General features: G+C 42.3%; 1 protein-coding gene and 1 long non-coding RNA gene across 2 annotated transcripts in view; both read right to left on the bottom strand.

Moving 5' to 3' along the window:
* Nucleotides 1-432: 432 nt before the first annotated feature.
* LOC147737490 (uncharacterized) lies at nucleotides 433-10,491 on the bottom strand. Its single transcript, XM_086933181.1, has one exon. It carries the CDS (start codon nucleotides 10,233-10,235, stop codon nucleotides 8,448-8,450), a length of 1,788 nt encoding a protein of 595 aa, XP_086789307.1. The 5' UTR covers nucleotides 10,236-10,491; the 3' UTR covers nucleotides 433-8,447.
* Nucleotides 10,492-10,798: 307 nt separating this feature from the next.
* LOC147737491 (uncharacterized) overlaps nucleotides 10,799-19,570 on the bottom strand; it is a 73,114-nt gene continuing 64,342 nt past the window's right edge. Inside the window, exon 3 of the long non-coding RNA XR_015299093.1 lies at nucleotides 10,799-11,671. This is a non-coding gene — a long non-coding RNA (uncharacterized LOC147737491). The remainder of the gene's footprint in view (nucleotides 11,672-19,570) is intronic.

The following is a 19,570-nucleotide window of genomic DNA, read 5'->3' on the forward strand; positions in this document are numbered from 1 at the left end:
AAGCATCCATAATCATTTCAATGACCCCGTTTCAGCTCAACCTCATACGCTTTACGTTTTACGGTTCGCTGTTATCTGTACCTTGTACCTTGGAAAATGTTTTATCATTTTATGTATGACTTTTATGGTTTTCTTTTATAAAACCAAATAAAGTTTGTTGATAATGATCACTAGCGGATTAATTTACAGGGTAGCACGGTATCCCTCACAATAACTCCAGGAGTCACAGTCCACACAATGTACATGCGTTGTTCCCCCTACTTCCAACTTTACATGTATCCCCAATCACCTGCCCAAACCTCTCCCTCCTGATGCCAATGTGGTACTCCGTCAACCCGCAGACCATATTTTTGGCCCCTTTGAAAGTGCCCATACAATAAAAATGCTGCAGTTGTAAATACATATCAACTACCATTTGTTGTGTTTGAAACATTTTATTGAATAATAAAACCTAATAAACATAAGCCGATTATTAAAGCAAAACATAACATCAGTTGCCATACACATAAGAGACGGAAGCTGCACACAAAAATCAACAAACTGTAACACAGCAAAGTTATGTAGAGCACAATTCTTAATTTCGGGCAGTCTTTAAAGTTCAACAATAGAAACTTCAAAAAGAACAGGAAAGGAAAGAAAGAAGGTGGGATACAGTGGTTTCATTGTAATGCTTCCTACATATAGAAAAACAAATACTAATTATTTTCCTTAAGCAATAAAGTCCTCACATTAAAATACTAAGAGAAATATATTGAACAATGAACATTTCATGTGTAATTAGAATTTAATTTGAATATTTTAACCTTCTCAGCATTATTTGACTCATGATTACAACCTGAATGCTTTCTGGACAGGAACCGCCTCACATGGGGTTCAAAATCAAATCTTTTCCAACAATAGGATTAAAATGATAAACTTGAATTTCAATTCGATTTATTGATTTAGGCCTTTTTGGAGATCAACAATTTTAAATACATACAAAATCCATACACTTTTGTAAAATTGTCACCTAAACCTGAATTCAATCCACCTTTTGATTAAACACTTCTCATTCCAGCAAGCATCACAGGACCACTTGTTGCTATCCTCCCAATTAGTGATAATGTGTCAGATGGCAACAACAATAAACATGTTTAGAATTTTACCTCCGAAAGCAAAAACATGCCATTTCTGAATCATGGTGCACAATAAAATGTAGGAACAGAAGGGTATCTTTAGGTATAGCATTCATTAAGGTTTGACCAGGCTTGAACCTAGAATTCCTGAACTTTTGGACATTTAAATGTCATATTTTAAAAGAATTCAAACACACCCAGCATGAGCTCCGTGAAAAATTGAAGATGATTGAATTGTACTTAGACAACATGTGCGGATTAGTAATCTATTGATGTAAAATACAGTGGTCAGGCAATGCTTGTGGATCTCCATAGTTTGTTCAATAAATTGACTGAGCATAATACTTGAAGGTCCATCTCTCAGATCAGTTCTATTACAGTTTTATTGCGATAACACTAAAAGAGATCATTGATAAATAGATTTTAAAAGCCATGGGTGGAATTGATCCTTGGTCTAAATCTAAATCATTGTCTGCAATAGAAACCAGTACAAACAGATCAAATCTAAAAGCATTGAATATGTTTATTATAGTGGTTTAGAGTAAACACAGATGACACACATTGTTCCTGAAACTCAGAAAATGTATCGAAGGATTATGATTACAACCTATTTTATGACCAGAAACCGGTTTAGATTCTTTCCTGTTTAAGTGACAACATTTGCAAACATATTTAACAAAACATTAAAGCTGGATGTCAGAAATTCTGTCTTTAAGCATTGTATAAGTTATGTGTGATGGTTTTTATTTGATCTGAAGCAACACTAACACTAAATAGGTACGTGCACCGGTTATCATTCAACTAACATTATTAGCAAACTTAATTTGGAGGGAATTGAGAAAAATTGACTCATGTACCAAGGGTTTTAATTTTCAAAAATCCACTGGTTCGGTAATTCACAGAGTTTGCAAATGTTAAACCCCTTTTAGAAATGTACTAAGCCAATTAACAGTTAAGAATTTGGAAGGGGAATGTTAATAGTGTCCCTTCTAAATACGTAATACATCCTTAAGGTATGTATTAAGCTTTGAAACCATACGTGAGCTGAAAAAAAGTAACAGGAGGTAGTAACCAAAGGGGAAATTTGTGAATCTGAAAGTAAAATGGGGTGCATTAAACATGCCTTTATTTAAAATCCATCACAGACACAGTAGTGTGCTGACTCCACAAGCAACCACTTTTAACAAATGGATTATTAATACATGAACCTCAGTATTTCCAATATTGCTGAAATGTAGTCTCTAATATTTTTGTCATGTGGTGTAAATATTTGTTTCTATAACTTTATTTTTCATTTCAATATGGTCATGAAATGTACCTATTCTTTTTGTCAAACATATTGAAATATCTTTGTCACAATTGTTGGGGCATTCTAAAAAGTGTTTTCACTCTCTACCTTAAAGCTTCCTAAGAAAAATACTGACGCGCAGTCCTGGTTTCTCCTAGATCATTTAGCTTTCTCACTAAACCAAGTACAATATTGATTTGAGAGAGGTGGTTTTTGTAGTCATACGCACTGGGGTTAGTTTAGAAAAGACAAATATAGAACTTCCTTTATCTTTAGAAATAATACTTGCAAAAGTTTATGTCCAATAATTTCAGATAATTTACTGATAAAGATATCAGATAAAGATCCCCTAATTTCTTATACCTTGTGGTATCAAAAATCTGCTAGAATTAACAGACTTCTCTTCTAGATAAATCCAGGTATGAGAAGGTATTAAATGCAATTATCAACTTTCCGTTATTTTAACACATTTTCTCAGTGCAGAGTATTTTTCCTACATTGATCACAACATTTCAAGCAATGGTCTGTGCTTAAACGTACAATGAAGGGGTAAAAATGTATTTCTACCACAATCAAGAAACCCTTGTGTCTATGAGGATTACTGCTGCAAATGAAGACTTAGCTAGGATGAAATATCCCTCACCCACCGTAGTTGGCATGCTTCCTCATTCGGAATCTCCTCCCACCATTATACCTAGTTACAGTACAGGGTACAGCCCCCTCACTGAGAGGGAGGAGTTCAGGCATGGTTTGTTATGGAGAATGGTATACGAAATACCACATAAATGAGCTCAGGGTAGTGGGGGCAGCAGAGTGAAAGTTAATAAGAGGTCAACATGTTTCAGCCAATGAACCCTCCAAAGAGACATTTGCGGCTTTCTTCAGGACCTAATCAAAAGTGTTGCTGCTCATTGTACTCAATCAATAACTAGTATTGGCAGAGCCAAAAGGTCTCACCTTTGAGACCTTATAAGTGTTTAGCCATGCAGGTCCAGTAACAATGTGAAATAACTTCTCTTAAAAAAGAAGACTATAAACTAACTAAGTTAGACGTGACTTTATTACTGGTTAATCAAATGTTTCTAGAGGTTTAGTATATATAAAGAAATCCTTTTTTCTATGGCGTGTCATATAAAATTGATGCTCTAAATTTTGGTAAGAGGACACAATGTTAAAAAATTCAATACTGCTTTTATATCAATTTACTTTTGAAAGCTTGAAGTGAAAGAGAATTCTAAATGTCATTTGCTTATGAGTAGGCGCTAATTACTATTTCCGGATGACAATGTAGTTAACATTTTTTTGAAAAAGATGCGTTAGAAGTATGGGTAGGGAAAATGGCTATTTTGGTCAAAGGCTCCCCTTTCTATATGCATGCTAGTTTTAATTTGTACACAGAATCAAAATTTTGGCCATGCCCAATTCAAAGGAAAGCATGCCCGCTGAGAATCTCTCCAACATGATCCACACTTCATAAAGGGCTATGTAAGTGTCTGCAGCCTCTTCTGTAGAACAAAAGCCAAAATGCCCATGGGACGCAGAAAGAGGGTGCACTCTGATGCTTCATCATGTACGAAGCCTTTGGCGTTCGTCTGTACTAAGCGAGTGACAGAGTTAATGGAGTGTTTATTGCCCTCTATGTAACTCTACTTCTAAGCACCTAAAACAGCTTGTACATTGGTTACTGTAATCTGTTCACTATATTATGCTTAATATAAAGAGTGCACAATTTCGGCGTTTGTGTCTGCCTACAATGTGGACATGATAAAAACAACAGTACCTACTGCAGTGTAGTTCCTATATTCCCAATAGGCTCTGCGCATTGGAATAACATAAACAATAGTTTAGACGTAGGACTGAAGTCGACTAGGTCTCTATTGAATATGTTAGACTTAATTGTGAATGCCAGCTAGCTCAGAGGTCACTAGAAAGTTTCTCAAATTCACAAGAAGGGATTAGTTTCTGACAACCGCATAAACATGACAACTTTGTTCCCCAAGAATAAGAAATATATCTCTAGAGTCGCGGAAATAATAGATTGCTATTTCCCTCAGTCAATTGTGCATGCTTCGTTTCACCAGGATTTGCAGAGAAATAGAGAGACGGGTGTTTCAATAAAAAAGGTTATTTATTGAGCAGTCTTCTTTCTCATGCAAGAGAAGTGAATTTCTACAATGGCAATGCTTGTTATAAAGTAAAGTGTGTACAGTAAAAAGAGTATTATGAAATAATACTGTAAAGCATGATATGGTTTCTAAGCCATAAGATACATAAAACGGATAAAATACATATAATGATAAATAACGACTAAAAGTACTCAACTGGTGCTTCTAAAATACGCCTACCCCGGTGTACCTAACCTAAGTCTAGTACGAGGGAAGAAGTAAGTGAGGTGTAGCTTAAGTTCAGTAGTAGAATGAAGGAGGTCTTGTATCTCTCTCTCAGGACTCGATCTCCCAGTAACCCGCAAGGGTAGCAGGGTAACACTGGAGCTGGATTTCTCGGCAGGAGAAAAGACAGTGTCTTTTTCAGTGCATCAGCTGGAGGGTCAGCTTCCTTCGGCATTCGCTACAGTAGGGCATCGGGCAAGTACTTAGTCGATCTGCTCCAAACCACTGTGTGTTTGCTAGGGCAGATGTGGGTATATTTATACCTGGGAGGTGCCGAGTTTGACGTAAGATTGGACATAATAACGTCACTAAGAACTCGCAGTTCTTTGAAAACTCCATGAATTCTTGGACAAATCAATACTTAAGCAGGGGGAAGTCCTGGACTGCTGAAGTTTAGTTTCTCCAAGAATTTGTTGTCGATTCTAGGAACTTGTGGAAGTAGCCATGCCGTATTTGGACTGCATTGGCTATGTCTAAATATGGTTATGATTCTTATGCCTATATAAGGATATAATAAGTTATACCTATATAAGGGAATGAATCGGGAAAAATTACACTAGGGTCCTACATTCGTCTACAACACTACAAGGTGGATGTTACAATTCAACAAGAGTCTAAAATACTTCAGCACAACTGACTTTGCATAAATCTTGCGTGGCATCAGTCTTGATGGCAGGCCAACTTTGTATACATTATTATCAGAGACTATACTTGCCACTTGGATACAACTTTACAAGAGAATTTTATGAATTTTCGTACAGTTGTATTTATATAATAAAACAACCTACCCACAATAATTGATCTATCTATTCATCTTTTTGGGTTCTGGAGTAGCATGCTACTCCCTGAAAAGCGCTTTAACACTTCATCAGGGGTAGCAAGCGCTATATAAATGCAAAACCTTCCCTCTCCTATTCCTCCAGTCTCTTTTTCAACCCAACTAACAGACCAACATGTCCAGCTCACAAATACATTTTATATTTCCCTACACTAATTCACCACTAATCATTTTGGGATCCTGGAGTAGCGTGCTACTCGCTGAAAAAGCGGTTCAAATTGACCCTAATGCACTCTGCTGCCTGCAGAACTCCGCGTTGAGCGGTTGAGTTTTTTTGACACTTTGCCGAGTTCTTCATTGAGGAACACCGCCTAGGCCTAATCTTAGCATGAAAATCTAGATTTCAGTCATATGTTAAGAAACAAGTGTGAGTAGAAACCTTTTGGGTGGAGAAAATTTAAGACATTAATATTGTGAATCTTTTGTTAATTAGTTGATGTTTGCAAGTAATAACACTTCTCTGTGTCAAGTAAAGACCTTGAGAGTTTTGTAACTTTCAGATACTCAAATTGTGGATTTTGTTGCAATTAAAACATTTTCAAGGCCTGAAATTTCTTTGGAGGTTGCATGCTGGCAGCCTAAGTTATCCTGCAAGAATTTCTTGATTAAATCTATTGCAACTACAATATGTGCTCTCTCATGTAAAGTCAGGTTGTTAGAAGCTTTTCTGCAACTCTCATGTGAATTGACAATGTATTTGTGATTAAACCTTATCTGACATTCAGAACACACATACAGCTTTTTTCTCCCGTGTGAGTTTGCTCATGACAAGTGAGACGTAATTTGTGACGAAAACTTTGCTTGCATTTCGAGCACTCATAAGATTTTTCCCCAGAGTGGGATCTCTCATGAAGCATAACTCTGTCTTTCAGATTCAAGCTTTTATGGCATAAGTATTTCTTCAGTGTGGAGTTTCTGGCATTCAGAGCACTCATAAGGTTTTCATCAGTATGGAGTAGATTATGGTTAGTGAGGCTGTGCCTATCAAAAAATAGGAATTTCTGGCATTCACAGAATAGGTCATGTTTTTTCCCTGTGTGCGTCTGCTCATGTAGGTGAGATTGCATTTAAAATGGATGCTTTTCTGGCACTTGGAGCACTGAAGTATTTTTGATGGTGTGTTTTCTTATGGTGCTTGTAACCATCACTACCTCTGAATCTTTTCTGACAATTAGAGCACTGATGTATTTCCCCCAGTGTGGATTCTCAAATGTGCAGTGAGATCAGATTTACGGCTGAGCACTGATAAGGCTTTTCCCCAGTGTGGGTCCTTGTATGTGTAGTGAGTATTCTTTTTTCACTTAATCATTTCTGCCATTCAGAGCACTGATAAGGTTTTTTCCCCAGAGTGGAATCTCACATTTCAGTCAGGTCAGTATAGCTCTAAGATGGCCCTGTACGCGGATGACTTGATTTTATATACGGGTGATCCAGGTACAGCTATTCCTCGGATCGAGGAACTGACAGCAGAGTTTGGGGCATTATCAGGATACAAGGTGAACAGATCCAAGACTGAGGTCATGTGTTGGAACGTAGATCAATGGTATGGCACTGAGAGTCGGGAGTTTAGATATCTGGGAATATATATTGTGGGGAATTGGATCAAATTCCTAAGTTAAATCTGGACAGAACAACTAGGGAAATGGACCGTTGGTTTAGAAGATGGAAGAACCTCCCATTGTCAATCTATGGGAAAGTGAATCTAGTGAAAATGGTCATTCTCCCCAAGCTCTCCTACCGGTTTTCCACAATACCGCTAACATTCCCTAAGAAAGACATAAATAAGATACAGTGCAAAATAGGTCGTTTTGTGTGGGGGGACAAAGGGGTGCGCCTGACCTGGAAGAAACTCAGAAGAAGGTTATTAAAAGGTGGGTTAGCTCTCCCCGATATTAGTCTATATGTAGTGGCATTCCAGTTTAAGAGCCTACGCATGCTACTTACTAAGCCAGACGACTCATCCTGGGGCATTTTGCTGGGAGAGATGGTGAGAGCAGAAGGGGGAAGCGATGCCTTTATGTATAAATTTGGATCTCCTAGATTCTTCAAGGTGGTTCGTTTGAAGATACTAAAAACCGCCCTAGAGACATGGTACAGGGTAAGGGTAAGCAGTGGGATTGGGTACTATTCAGACTCAGCTCCAGTTTGGGATTCACCTGGTACCCCGGACTGCTTGAACGATGCCTTGGCAGTACCTATTAAAAGAGCTGGGATTACAAAATGGAAAGAGTTAATGGATGAGGAAGGGATATACCCATGGGAGTACTTGAGGGCAAAGGTAGGGACATATTTATCAAGATTTAAATATCTTCAATTGGTGTCTTGGCATACAGCGGAACGTGAGGAGATAAAAAGTAATGAGGAAATAGAAAGGTTAAGTGAATCCTTCACACCGATTATAAAAGAAATTTCGGTATGGTATCAACATCTACTATGGGGTGAAGACACTGGGATAGCTTTGGCAGAGGGGGTTTGGAACAATTCCTCCATGGCACCACAGGCAGAGGACATGCTTGAACCATCTTTGAAGACACTATACAAACATTTAAAGCCTGCCTGTCTGAAAAAGAACCATTTTTTCGTGGTCAATAGGCTTTACTACACTCCTTATAAAATCGGGAAATTCGCCCCCTCACCGCCACCAAAATGCCCTAGATGTCAAGAATTGCTGGCAGATGACATCCACATGTTTTTTGAATGTTTTTGAAACAGTTCTGACATTCAGAGCATGGATAAGGTTTTTCCCCAGTGTGGAATCTCACATGTGCAGTTAGAAGTGATTTACGGTTTAAATGTTTTGGGCATTCAGAGCACTCCTAAGGTTTTTCCCCAGTGTGGGTTTTTATATGCAGTGTGAGATGTCTTTTTTCACTGAAACATTTCTGGCATTCAGAGCACTGATAAGGTTTTTCCCCAGTGTGGGTTCTTATATGGTGAGTGAGATTGATTTTTTCACTGAAACATTTGTGGCATTCAATGCACTGATAAGGTTTTTCCCCAGTGTGGATTCTTATGTGCCGTGTGAGACTACTTTTTTTACTGAAACATTTCTGGCATTCAGAGCACTGATAAGGCTTTTCCCCAGTGTGGGATCTTATATGCACCGTGAGATTGCGTTTTTCAATGAAACATTTCTGGCATTCAGAGCACTGATAAGGATGATCCACAGAATGGGTTATTGAATGTTGAGAAAGATTTTGTTGGTTACAAACCCTTTTCTGGAATTCAGAGCACTGATAAGGGTTTTCCCCAGTGTGGATTCTTATGTGCCGTGTGAGACTATATTTTTTAATGAAACATTTCTGGCACTCAGAGCACTGATAAGGTTTTTCCCCAGTGTGGGTTCTTATATGCACCGTGAGATTGCGTTTTTCATTGAAACATTTCTTGCATTCAGCGCACTGATAAGGTTGTTCCACAGAATGGGTCACTGCATGATTAGAAAGACTTTGTTTGTTACAAAACCTTTTCTGGCATTCAGAGCACTGATATGGTTTTTCCCCAGTGTGGATTCTTGTATGTTGAGTGAGTCTGATTTTTACACTGAAACATTTCTGGCATTCAGAGCACTGAAAAGGTTTCTCCCTAGTGTGGGTTCTTATATGATGAGTGAGACCGTTTTTGTCAATGAAACATTTCTGGCATTCCGGGCACTGATAAGGTTTCTCTCCAGTGTGGGTTCTTCTATGCCGAGTGAACTCGTTTTGGGTAATGAAACATCTCTGGCAATCTGTGCACTGATGAGGTTTTTCCCCAGTGTGGATCCTTGTATGTACAATAAGTCCTATTTTTTTACTGAAATATTTCTGACATTCAGAGCACTGGTAATGTTTTTCCCCAGTGTGGGTTAATACATGTAGAGAAAGACTTTGTTTTTTACAAAACCTTTTCTGGCATTCATAGCACTGATAAGGTTTTTCCCCAGTGTGGGTCCTTGTATGTACAGTAAGGTCTCTTTTTTCAATGAAATATTTCTGGCATTCAGAGCACTGGTAAGGTTTTTCCACAGAGTGGGTTAATACATGTCGAGAAAGACTTTGTTTGTTATAAAACCTTTTCTGGCATTCAGAGCACTGGTAAGGTTTGTCCCCAGTGTGGATTCTCATATGTTCAGTGAGATAAGATTTACAGCTGTAACTCTTTTGGCATTCAGAGCACTGATAAGGGTTTTCCCCAGTGTGGATTCTTATATGTTCAGTGAGATAAGATTCACAGCTGAAACTTTTTTGGCATTCAGAGCACTGATAAGGGTTTTCCCCAGTGTGGATTCTTGTATGACGAGTGAGTCTACTTTTTAAACTGAAACATTTCTGGCATTCAGAGCACTGATAAGGTTTTTCCCCAGTGTGGGTTCTTATATGCACTGTGAGATTGTGTTTTTTATTGAAACATTTCTGGCATTCGGAGCACTGATAAGGTTGTTCCACAAAATGGGTCACTGCATGATTAGAAAGACTTTGTTTGTTACAAAACCTTTTCTGGCATTCTGAGCACTGGTAAGGTTTTTCCCCAGTGTGGATTCTCATATGCGCAGTGAGATAAGATTTACTGCTGAAACTTTTGTGGCATTCGGAGCACTGAGAGAGGATTTTCCCAGTGTGCATTCTCTCAAATTCAGTGAGATGAGATTTATGGCTGAATCTTTTTTGGCACAGGTACCTTTTTCCCCAACTTGGGTTATTTTGCTTTGATTGAGGCGGGTTTGAACACTGAAATTGTTCTCACAGCCCGTGTTTTTAAAAGGTGTATTCCTAGAGTTAATATCTCTACATTTAGTTTTCTCTTGCTTATATGCCACGGTAAGAGTGAACCCGATTTTAGAGTTGGGCTTGTTTAGATAATGTTCAGCATTTATCTCTGAAAGATATTGTGTGTAATCTTCTTAACACTTGAATTGAGCAAAATATGTCTGGATGCAGCCCTGCAACACCAGTCGAAATGTTTGTAGCAGATAATAGTCTTTTGGTTATAGCTTCTCCGGCAGCAACTTATTTTGTGACTGAAGTTTTTCTCAAATCTATTTGTATAGGTTCTCAGCAATGCAGTGATAAGGTGTTAGTCTGATATTTAATGATTAAACTGAGAAGTACCTTTTTGCACTGGCATAATGGCAGTAACTGAGAACGTTAGAACATGCACAGTAATATTGTAGCTCATCAGTCGCAGAACAACAGTTCCTTTTACCCATTCTGTGTTTGGTGTAAGGTTAAGGATTGTAGTTCTGAAGACAATGATTTATTTACATTAGCTAGCGCAACGGTGCTCATTTAATCCATTTTCATATTTAACAGTTTTAAATATCACTCCTGCACAACAGATAAGGTTGAGGTGATTTACATAGAATTACAGAACAGTACACAATAAAAAGGAAACAATCTGAGATGGTCATGAACACAATAAAGTGGTGAATTTTTAAGGTTTTCGCCAGAGTTAGCAGAGTGGGTCGAGGTGTTATATCCCGAAGCAGATAGTCTCAAACTTGCGAAACTGGTTAAAAACGGTTGTTGAACAAAGGTGATTTTCCAATCTTTTGGTTGTTAGCGTGTCAGCTTCGGAGTCTTCTTTCAGTGTCTTTTCTTTGATGGTTTGCAGAAGAAACCTTTTGTTATATCTTTCTTTTATGCAGTGTGTGCTTCCTCTCTAGAATTACATGATGCTTTAGATAATGCGACCCTCTGGGTGAGTAGTGCGCTAGGTAAATTTTTTTGACTTGACTTGTTATTCTGTCATGCTGAGGCAATTTGTCTTTCTGATCATATTTCAGATGAGGATGTTGTGATTGGTCTTTCTGGGATTATTTCTGATGCTTTGTGGACAGATATGACTTTGCTCTGGGTTAATGAAATGCAACATTAGATACTTCACTTACAGGTATAATACTTTCCTCAGCTCCCACTTCTTCGCTACACCTAGATTTTGGAAATTGTTTCTACTTAGAATGCTGGATGTCATTCAGTTTTTCAAAATAATCCTTCTTATGGCACTAACATTCAGATGGCTGGTGCTAAATCTTGCTTTCTTCGTCCGTAATTTCAATCACCTGTAGTATTAAAATTAAATAGTTAATACATGTAAATATCTCCAAAAATAATTTACAAGCCATATCAAAGCAGAATTGCAGAATTTTGAAAGTGTTTAGCTGTTCTTCAGACAGAGCAGATTGTAGAATGGTAGCCTGAGAGACCTTGGATCTAGGAGTGAGGATTTGTAGAATTTCCAACATTTTATTAAGCTCACAAAGGATACATGTACCCTATGGACTTGTAACATAGAATCCCAAAAGCAGACATTAAAGCCAAATGGACTGGCACCAAAAAGATATTTAAAATAGAATACTATTAATTCATTTTTAATGTAGATTTTTAGGATGGGAATTTCCCCTCCACGGACAACAGGCGTTTCCCCCTGTCCTGAGTTACCACCTACTTGTATCTGGTATCCTGACTTTTTAGCTCTGCCGCACGTAAACCTATTGTGTGTTGCGAGGACTATGCCTAGACCTATCCCTCAACTATGGTCCAGAGTATGAATCAAGAGCAATGAAATTAAGGAGTACTTTCATGTGTTCATTTTATTCCACCTGATAATCAGTTGTTAGGCTTTTCTGCACATGGATTTACCGGGTGCAGAAAAGCAGGACACCATTTTTTTCCAGACAGGAAAATTAGACTGAACAGACACACAAGACTCTGGGTGCAGCAGAAGCAGCCAAGACTCATGCTGTTTTTTTTACTGACTGGGAGAAACACACAATTCTTCCCTCTGTTATAAAATGCTTTCCTCTTCCCTCCCCTGCTTCACCCCTCTCCCCCCAACCAACCACATGCATATATCTACCACCTGCTTAAAAAAAGTGGTAAATAAAAGAAGATAAAACACTATGAAATAGTGAATGGCATGTGGTTTGACAGGCAGAAGAATCTGTTCCTCGTGGCAACTCCCCAGTCCATGGCGTCAAACTTGTAACTGGACGTTACTGGGGTAAATCTACCACAAAACAATTACATGAGATTTTTCTGCCTCGCCAGTACTGTGCAACTTCTAACAAGGGACTATGAGAGGTCTTGGACCGGTCCTGTGACCAGGAGGGTCACACCAAGTGTGCCCTTATTTAAGGCAGAGGACTGTCATGGGTTTAACAGCTAGAGCGGTGGTGGCAATGCACCCTGTTGTAAGGATCAATAGCCTGATGAGATCTTTGCATCATGGTCAGTGGAGTGGCTTCCTACTGACACACCCATGGAATGCTCCATTTCTATACCTGTGCCCAGACTCTGCAATAACATCAAGTGAATGTTTAGGGTGTTGGTGTGCGTAGCATAAATGCAATGTGAGAGTGCGACAGAGTAAACTGCATCTCCTGCCTGCCAGTTGTGTATACAAGTGGGACCATCTATACCTCTTTTATACCCTAGTTCAAAGTCCTCTGTTACCAAGTAATAAATTGCTCTACAAATTACTCAGGTGTCTGCTGTGACACCAGGGATGGTGTCAGCCTGACAGTTTATCTAAGTTGAAGGGACATCACCTGCAGGCTGAATTACTTAATGGAGAAGCTGTGTACCTGTCCTGATGAGCCTAGAAGTCTGCCTAGAAGCCTGCCTGTCCGGTAAGAAAGGGAAGGGAGTTTGACTATCCAGCAGGAGGACAAGGCTGTCCTGGAAGAACCAAGGTCTGACACATCCCCGTTATCTGTAGGGCGAGCCGGAAAGCCATCCAGCAGGACCAGCTAGTATGAGGGACACCCCCCCCCCGCCCCAAGACTCTCCTAACAGTTCAAGGCAGAAAATAAAAGTATACGACAACGTGATTGTTGAGGCCCAGTAGGACAATTGTGTGCTGCCAACAGGCTGTTCAAGGTTGCACTTGTCAAATTCCTGACACAACAGGGTCTGAATCTACTGACTTCCTGGAGAGCCTGTGTTGGGCTTTTAGCTGCTGAATTTCTGACTACTCTGTGTCAGGGGTCCATGAGAGACTACAACTACTCCAGTGTCTATCACCCTGTCTGAGCTTATGCCTGTGGTCCAGCCGGCCACAGTGTGGGCTCAATTGCTGACGGTTTGGCCTCCAGAGTGGGCTGCACTTACAGACAGGCCAGGTGTGACTGCTATCTTGGGACTGCTGATCTTCAGACAACTGTAAAGAAAAGACAGAGTGGGTGCCCTACTGAATGCAGCCCTACATCCAGGACAAAAGCACTCCACAAAAGCCTGCTGGTGGGTCATTGCTCTCTCTCGAGTCTTCGGGCGTGCCATTCAAGGGCCGGGAAACAGGAAAGAGACCCAGACAAGACTGACTCATCCTGTGAAAGGGTAAGACACTTACAACAGAGCATACACGCATTGGGGTGACTGGAGTGACAGAACTGACCCTATACTATATTCATGATACCCCTTAATGCCGCTAGAGGGGAAGAGGGGCTCAGAACCGGACACACCTGTCTGTAGCTCATGGTAGTCTGGCATGCCTGCACTATCTTTTCAGCCAGACTGTCCATAAAGATGATTTTAGAGCCGCTACGCACATAGCAGGGGGAATCTCAGACCATCCGCTGGTGGAGGTGCAACTCGATGGTCTGGTAGTGGACTTCATCCTACCCCCAAGGGTTGATCTGTGATATTTAAAAGACAAGACGTTCAAAGCTCGTATGAGAGATAGAGCAGAATTCTATTTTAAGGAGAACGGGCGGCCTGTTGAATCAGCTTGCGTGCTATGGGATGAATTCAAGCCAGTGATCCTTGAGGACACTGACAACAAGGGGACGGAAATACTGGGAGAGACTTCCTGAAAGACCTGACCCTGCCAATGCTAACGAATGAGGATCGAGACGCACTAGAGCAAGACCTGACAGTAGACTAAATAAATAAGACAATAAGAACCTTGCAAACAGGGCACGCGACGGGACCTAATGAGCTCCCCTTAGAATTATATACAAGCATGATGGATAAAATCAGGGAGTGCCTCCAGAGTAGGTTTCAGACTGCCTGAAAATAAGGGTGTCTCCCAGAGGACCAAAGAACGTCTGAGGTGGTGGCCATCCTAAAAAAGGAAGAACCAGCAACTGAGTTTGGGTCTCATAGACCTATCACTCTGCTTAATTTTGAGACTAAGGTCCTTGCGTAGGCCCTGGTGATCTGCCTGCGGACAGTAGCTTTATGCCACACCAGGGAACGCGCTTAAATCTCCCGACACCTTAATGGAGTACCACATGCAGCAGGGGATTCCTTTGCTCGTGTATGTGGCCCCTCTAGTGTGCATGCACGTCAATAACACAGTCACCCGAGTCTTTGCCATCCAACAGGGATGTTCCTTGTCTCCTATGCTCTTCACACGTGCGTAGGTTCACCAGGACCTCTCATAAGGGGTATTCCAGTTGATCAGGAGTGGGATGAGAGAATCTCCCTCTATGCTGACGTTTTGCTGTAGGACACGTAATCAGCCTTCTTGAGTGAACAAATCCTACACATTTTTCACATATTTGGAGAATATTCAGGATATAAGATCAATTGTAAGAAGTCCTTAATATTCCTGCTGGTGGCAGGGACCCTGCGGCTGCACTCTAGGTGCACAGTTCGGTGGAACTACATGGCTTTAAATATTTGGTTGTGTTCATTACAAGAGAACCACAGGCAAGAACATACTCCCGAAATTAGACTGGCTTCGCAGGGATGCTCCACAATTGCGGGCGCTCCAGCTCTCCTTATTGGGTGGGGTGGCCCTATTTAAAGTGATGACCCTCCAGGGCCTCCTGTACATCATACAAAAAATGTCCTTTAAGATCCCACCAGACATTTTCTTTCAAAAGATAGGGTGAGAACTTTTGCTCCTGTTGTGGGATGGTGGCACGTCACGCTGAGTAAGGTGCAGAGGGGAGTTTATTAAGGTGGGATGGCGGTCCGGAGCATTCTCAAGTATTACTGGCCCACGCAGCTGGTGGCAGTCAACAACTGGGTTTTTGCGGACCGTGAGGAACCTGCTTACCGGGTAGATAGATTGGCCATGGGCAAGAGAGGTTACCCCACCCCGGTGTTGTATCGAAGAAAGCTTGAGGGCACCCTACCTACTCGTAGCCAAACAGTGGTAAGGGTGTGGAGGTAGGCACCCAACCTTCGGAGAAGAGGGAGCGTCCGAAGACGAATCAGCGATTCGACGCCTGTCCGGCACCGTAGAGTCCGCCGCCTGAGGCAGGATGTCATCACCATTGGCACCGAAGGAGACGCTGGACAGGGCTCCTCCAAGTCACGCAGCGCCGGGGACCGGAGCCGAAGTGGCTAAGGGGCGGTGCCGGAACGGCACCAACTCGACCTCTGACGAGGCAGCCGCCTGCGTGGAGGGACGAGAGGGACCAGGGGAGTGACAAGAAACCCTCTGCCAGCCTCGACCCAGAATGGGACGTAGGTGGTCTGCCGACCCGTACGGCGCCGCCAGGGTCGATTAAACCTCCAACTCGACCTCCGACACCCACCTGCATGGAGGGCCGAGAGGAGCCCGGAGGGGGGCGAAGGGTCCCTGTCCAGCCTCGACCCAGAGCAGGACGAGGAGGTCTACCGACCCCTGTGGCGCCACCTGGGCCAACAGGCACCGGCGCCGTAGTGGCGTCAGCTCAGCCATGGACAAGGCTGTTGCCTGTCTAGATGGCCGAACAGGGCTCAAGGATGTGACCCGAGCCCCGCTGACCTCCCGCGACACCACAGGGACTCCCACAGGAGTTTGCGGTGAGGCAGAGGCGCCATGGTCCGAAGGAGGGAGACCCGAAGGGCTAAACCCCAACAGCACCACATCCTCCAAGCCTGGAGACGTGCCAAGCAGTGCCGAGGTGCCAAGGAGGGCCTCGCACAATGCAAGGGATCCACTGGCGTCCTAGGAGGGGAAGGAGAAGGAGACGCCAGCGAGGCCTGCAAATCCGCTGCATATGTCTCCATCTGGGCTCTCGACGCTCCCTCACAGGGAAACGGTGGATAGGAGGACGACACGCGGGGCTGCATTACCCGCGGAGAGCCCATGCCCCCGGCAGGCCGAACACCAGACCCCGGGGACAAGCTGCGACATTTACCCACTGGGGAGCGACGCTCGTGCGACATCGGAGAGGGATGAGGACGGCGCGTTCTGATCCATCTGCGGAGGCTGATCGAGGAGATGAAGCCGATCTCGAGAGACGCGCCGAGAGTAGTTTCTTCCGGCGCTTTCGTCACGACTTTGGCTTCAACTGTTGGCACGACAACGTAATTCTACATTAAGGAATCTGCAGCTAGTAGTCTCTATCCAATACTGAGGCTTGTGTGCCTAGTACAGGTTTAATCTTACGGTGTGTGTGTGGGTTTATTTGAACCTTGTGGTTTAATCTGCACTTGTTGTTTATGCGGTGTTGTCACATCCTTGTAATTATAAAAGGTATGTTACAGGCAACTAGGTGTCTCTTGCCCGTGACTTCTGAGAAAGTAATGGTTCACAGTTAACAGCAGCAACATTCTAAAGTGTCAAGAGCCTGATTTACTGATTTACTGATTTGCTGGCCGGGTTATTCAGACACAAACGTGACGGATATCCTGGCTGCCGTATTACAAGCACTACTGAATATAATAAAGGGGAGCCTTGTTTCTTTCTTTCGTACTTTCTATTTCTATTCTTTTTATTATCTTTATTTTACTCTTTTTGTTCTCTTTCTTACTGCTTTTTCTGTTTCTCTCTATTCCTGGTTTATCTTTCTTTCATTTCTCAAATTAAGAGTGCTCAGCCTCCTAAAGCATTTTATTCATTCATTTGAATTTCTTTTTTCCTGTCATGGGGATTATTGCACAGATATCCTTATAAGTAGGGTCTTATGAATTCTGCATGAACCTTTTTACTAATGGTCCTAGTTGAAGGTGTCATTTAGAAGTTAAATACATGTTCAATATTAACAAGGACCCCCTGACAAAGTAAGGAAATCATAGGACAGGGTAAAGCACGGTGTAGATATCTTCCTAGACAGACAAGGTTGCTAAACGTCTATGATTAATTTGTCATTCCAAAGGAGAGAAAATGCAATGTCAAGCAAGTAGGGTTTATATATAAAAAGATCTATGTTTATTAAAAAATAGGAGAGTAAAAACACAGTAAATGCACAATTAATTTTTGACACAAAGTATACAATCAATCAAAATCACAGTTAAAAATAAGGGGATGTCTTTATCTAATCCAATAAACAGTAATGTGGCGAGATTGATTGGGGTTAATTCCGACGTGCGTTTTGGCGCTTTAGCAGCGCCTTCTTCTGGGAATCGAGCCACAGATTCCTGTATTTATAAGGACCGGCGGTCTACGTGTTGTAGAGCTGGTACTTCTTTTTTATATGGAAATCTTTTCAATACTTGTGATTTAGAGGATTTTATATTGTACGTTTCGATATGATTTCAAAATTCTTGATATATAGATCCTTTCGATGAGGGTCTCTGATGCTATAATTTAGTAATGCAGGAACACTTCACGGAGAAGAAGGCCTTGATAACTCTTATGTGATAAATAAGTTGATTCACTACAGGGTATTCCTTTTATGGCTTAATAAATTCCATGAATCAATTAAGTACGCCAAATCTCCGGACAAAAGTTCTGTTCCTGGCTGCAGCCAGGAACAGAACTTTTGTCCGGAGATTAGGCGTACTTACATCCTTACATCAGGAACGCCAGTATTGACTATTCTCACATTATTTGATTCATGGAATTTATTAAGCCTGTGGCATGACAAATGAATCATAGACGTTTAGCAACCTTGACTGTCTAGGAAGATATCTACACCATGGCCCACCAAGATACCATGGTCGACAGTGTCAAAGGCGACTGAGAGATCCATTAGCACCAGGGCCTGAGGAGTACCCCTGTCAGCCCTCTCTCACAGGGAGTCCAATACTGCTAGTATTATGGTCTACGTTGAGTAGGCAGGCCGAAACCCAGCTTGGTGTGAGTCGAGATAGTTGGATTGTTCAATAAAATTGGGCAGGCACTTCACCACATGAGCCTCCAGTACCTTTGCCAGGTACAGGAGCAAAGAGATTGGGCGGTAATTCAACAGGTTCTGGGGGTCTGCCCCTGATTTCTTCAGAAGGGGAACCACAATTGCCTCTTTAAAGGCCTTAGGGACACAACCTGGACTAGGGACTCATTCAGAAGAGAGCGGGCTGGACCCGGGAGGCCGGTGAAGGCTTCTTTTAGGACGTGTGATGAGCAGGGGTCCGTAGGGGATCCAGATTTTAGACGAAAGGTCCTGATACACCTGTGTACAGTAGTTCTCTGCAATCTTCTCTGCTGGTGCACATCAGTAGTGCCCGGCTCTTCTTAGGTCGTCCGGAACTGAAGCTCATGGACTGGGGATGCCACCTGAAAACTAGATTTAAGGGCGTTACAAGGGAGTGACAGGCAGTGTCCAATGGGCCCTTTGCCTGGGTGTCTACGCCCTCTAAAATGCCCACCTTCTGTGAGAGGAGGACACAGTCCTAGCCCTAACTGGATAAGTCCCATCATCTTCAAGATGGTGGGCACTGAAAAGTGTACTTGACTTAGCCTCCAGCACCCGAGGGGTGGAGTTGGCAGAGGGGGGCACATCTGCTCTTCTTTCACAGGTTTCCCACCTGTCCTGTCGCAAAAAAGGGGGTGAGGACAGGATGGAGGCAAGCTCCTTCGAACAGGAGAGGCTGGGGTTGCATTAGAAAGGAGGCAAGACCTCTGAAGCTCCCCACCACGGATGGCTCTTCCTGTCCAGGGGAGACGTGAACACCTCCACCCAGGAAAGGCATTGTTCTCAGCCTCAGAGTGCGCAGGCACTCTCCCCTGAGGTCAGAACACACTCTGCTGGTAGCAGGCTGGCTCGGGCCAGTCAATGACCACACTAAGGATTGGTAGGTTTCAGTGGACCCCGCTAAGGGGCCCTCTGTGTGCAACTGTTAATAAAATCTACACTGGA

This window comes from Lissotriton vulgaris, chromosome 1_1 (assembly GCF_964263255.1).
Source record: "Lissotriton vulgaris chromosome 1_1, aLisVul1.2, whole genome shotgun sequence".
NCBI lineage: Eukaryota > Metazoa > Chordata > Amphibia > Caudata > Salamandridae > Lissotriton > Lissotriton vulgaris.

What these genes read in the sequence shown, in the direction of transcription:
- LOC147737490 (XM_086933181.1), bottom strand. Translation starts at nt 10,235, where the DNA reads ATGCACACTGGGAAAATCCTCTCTCAGTGCTCCGAATGCCACAAAAGT.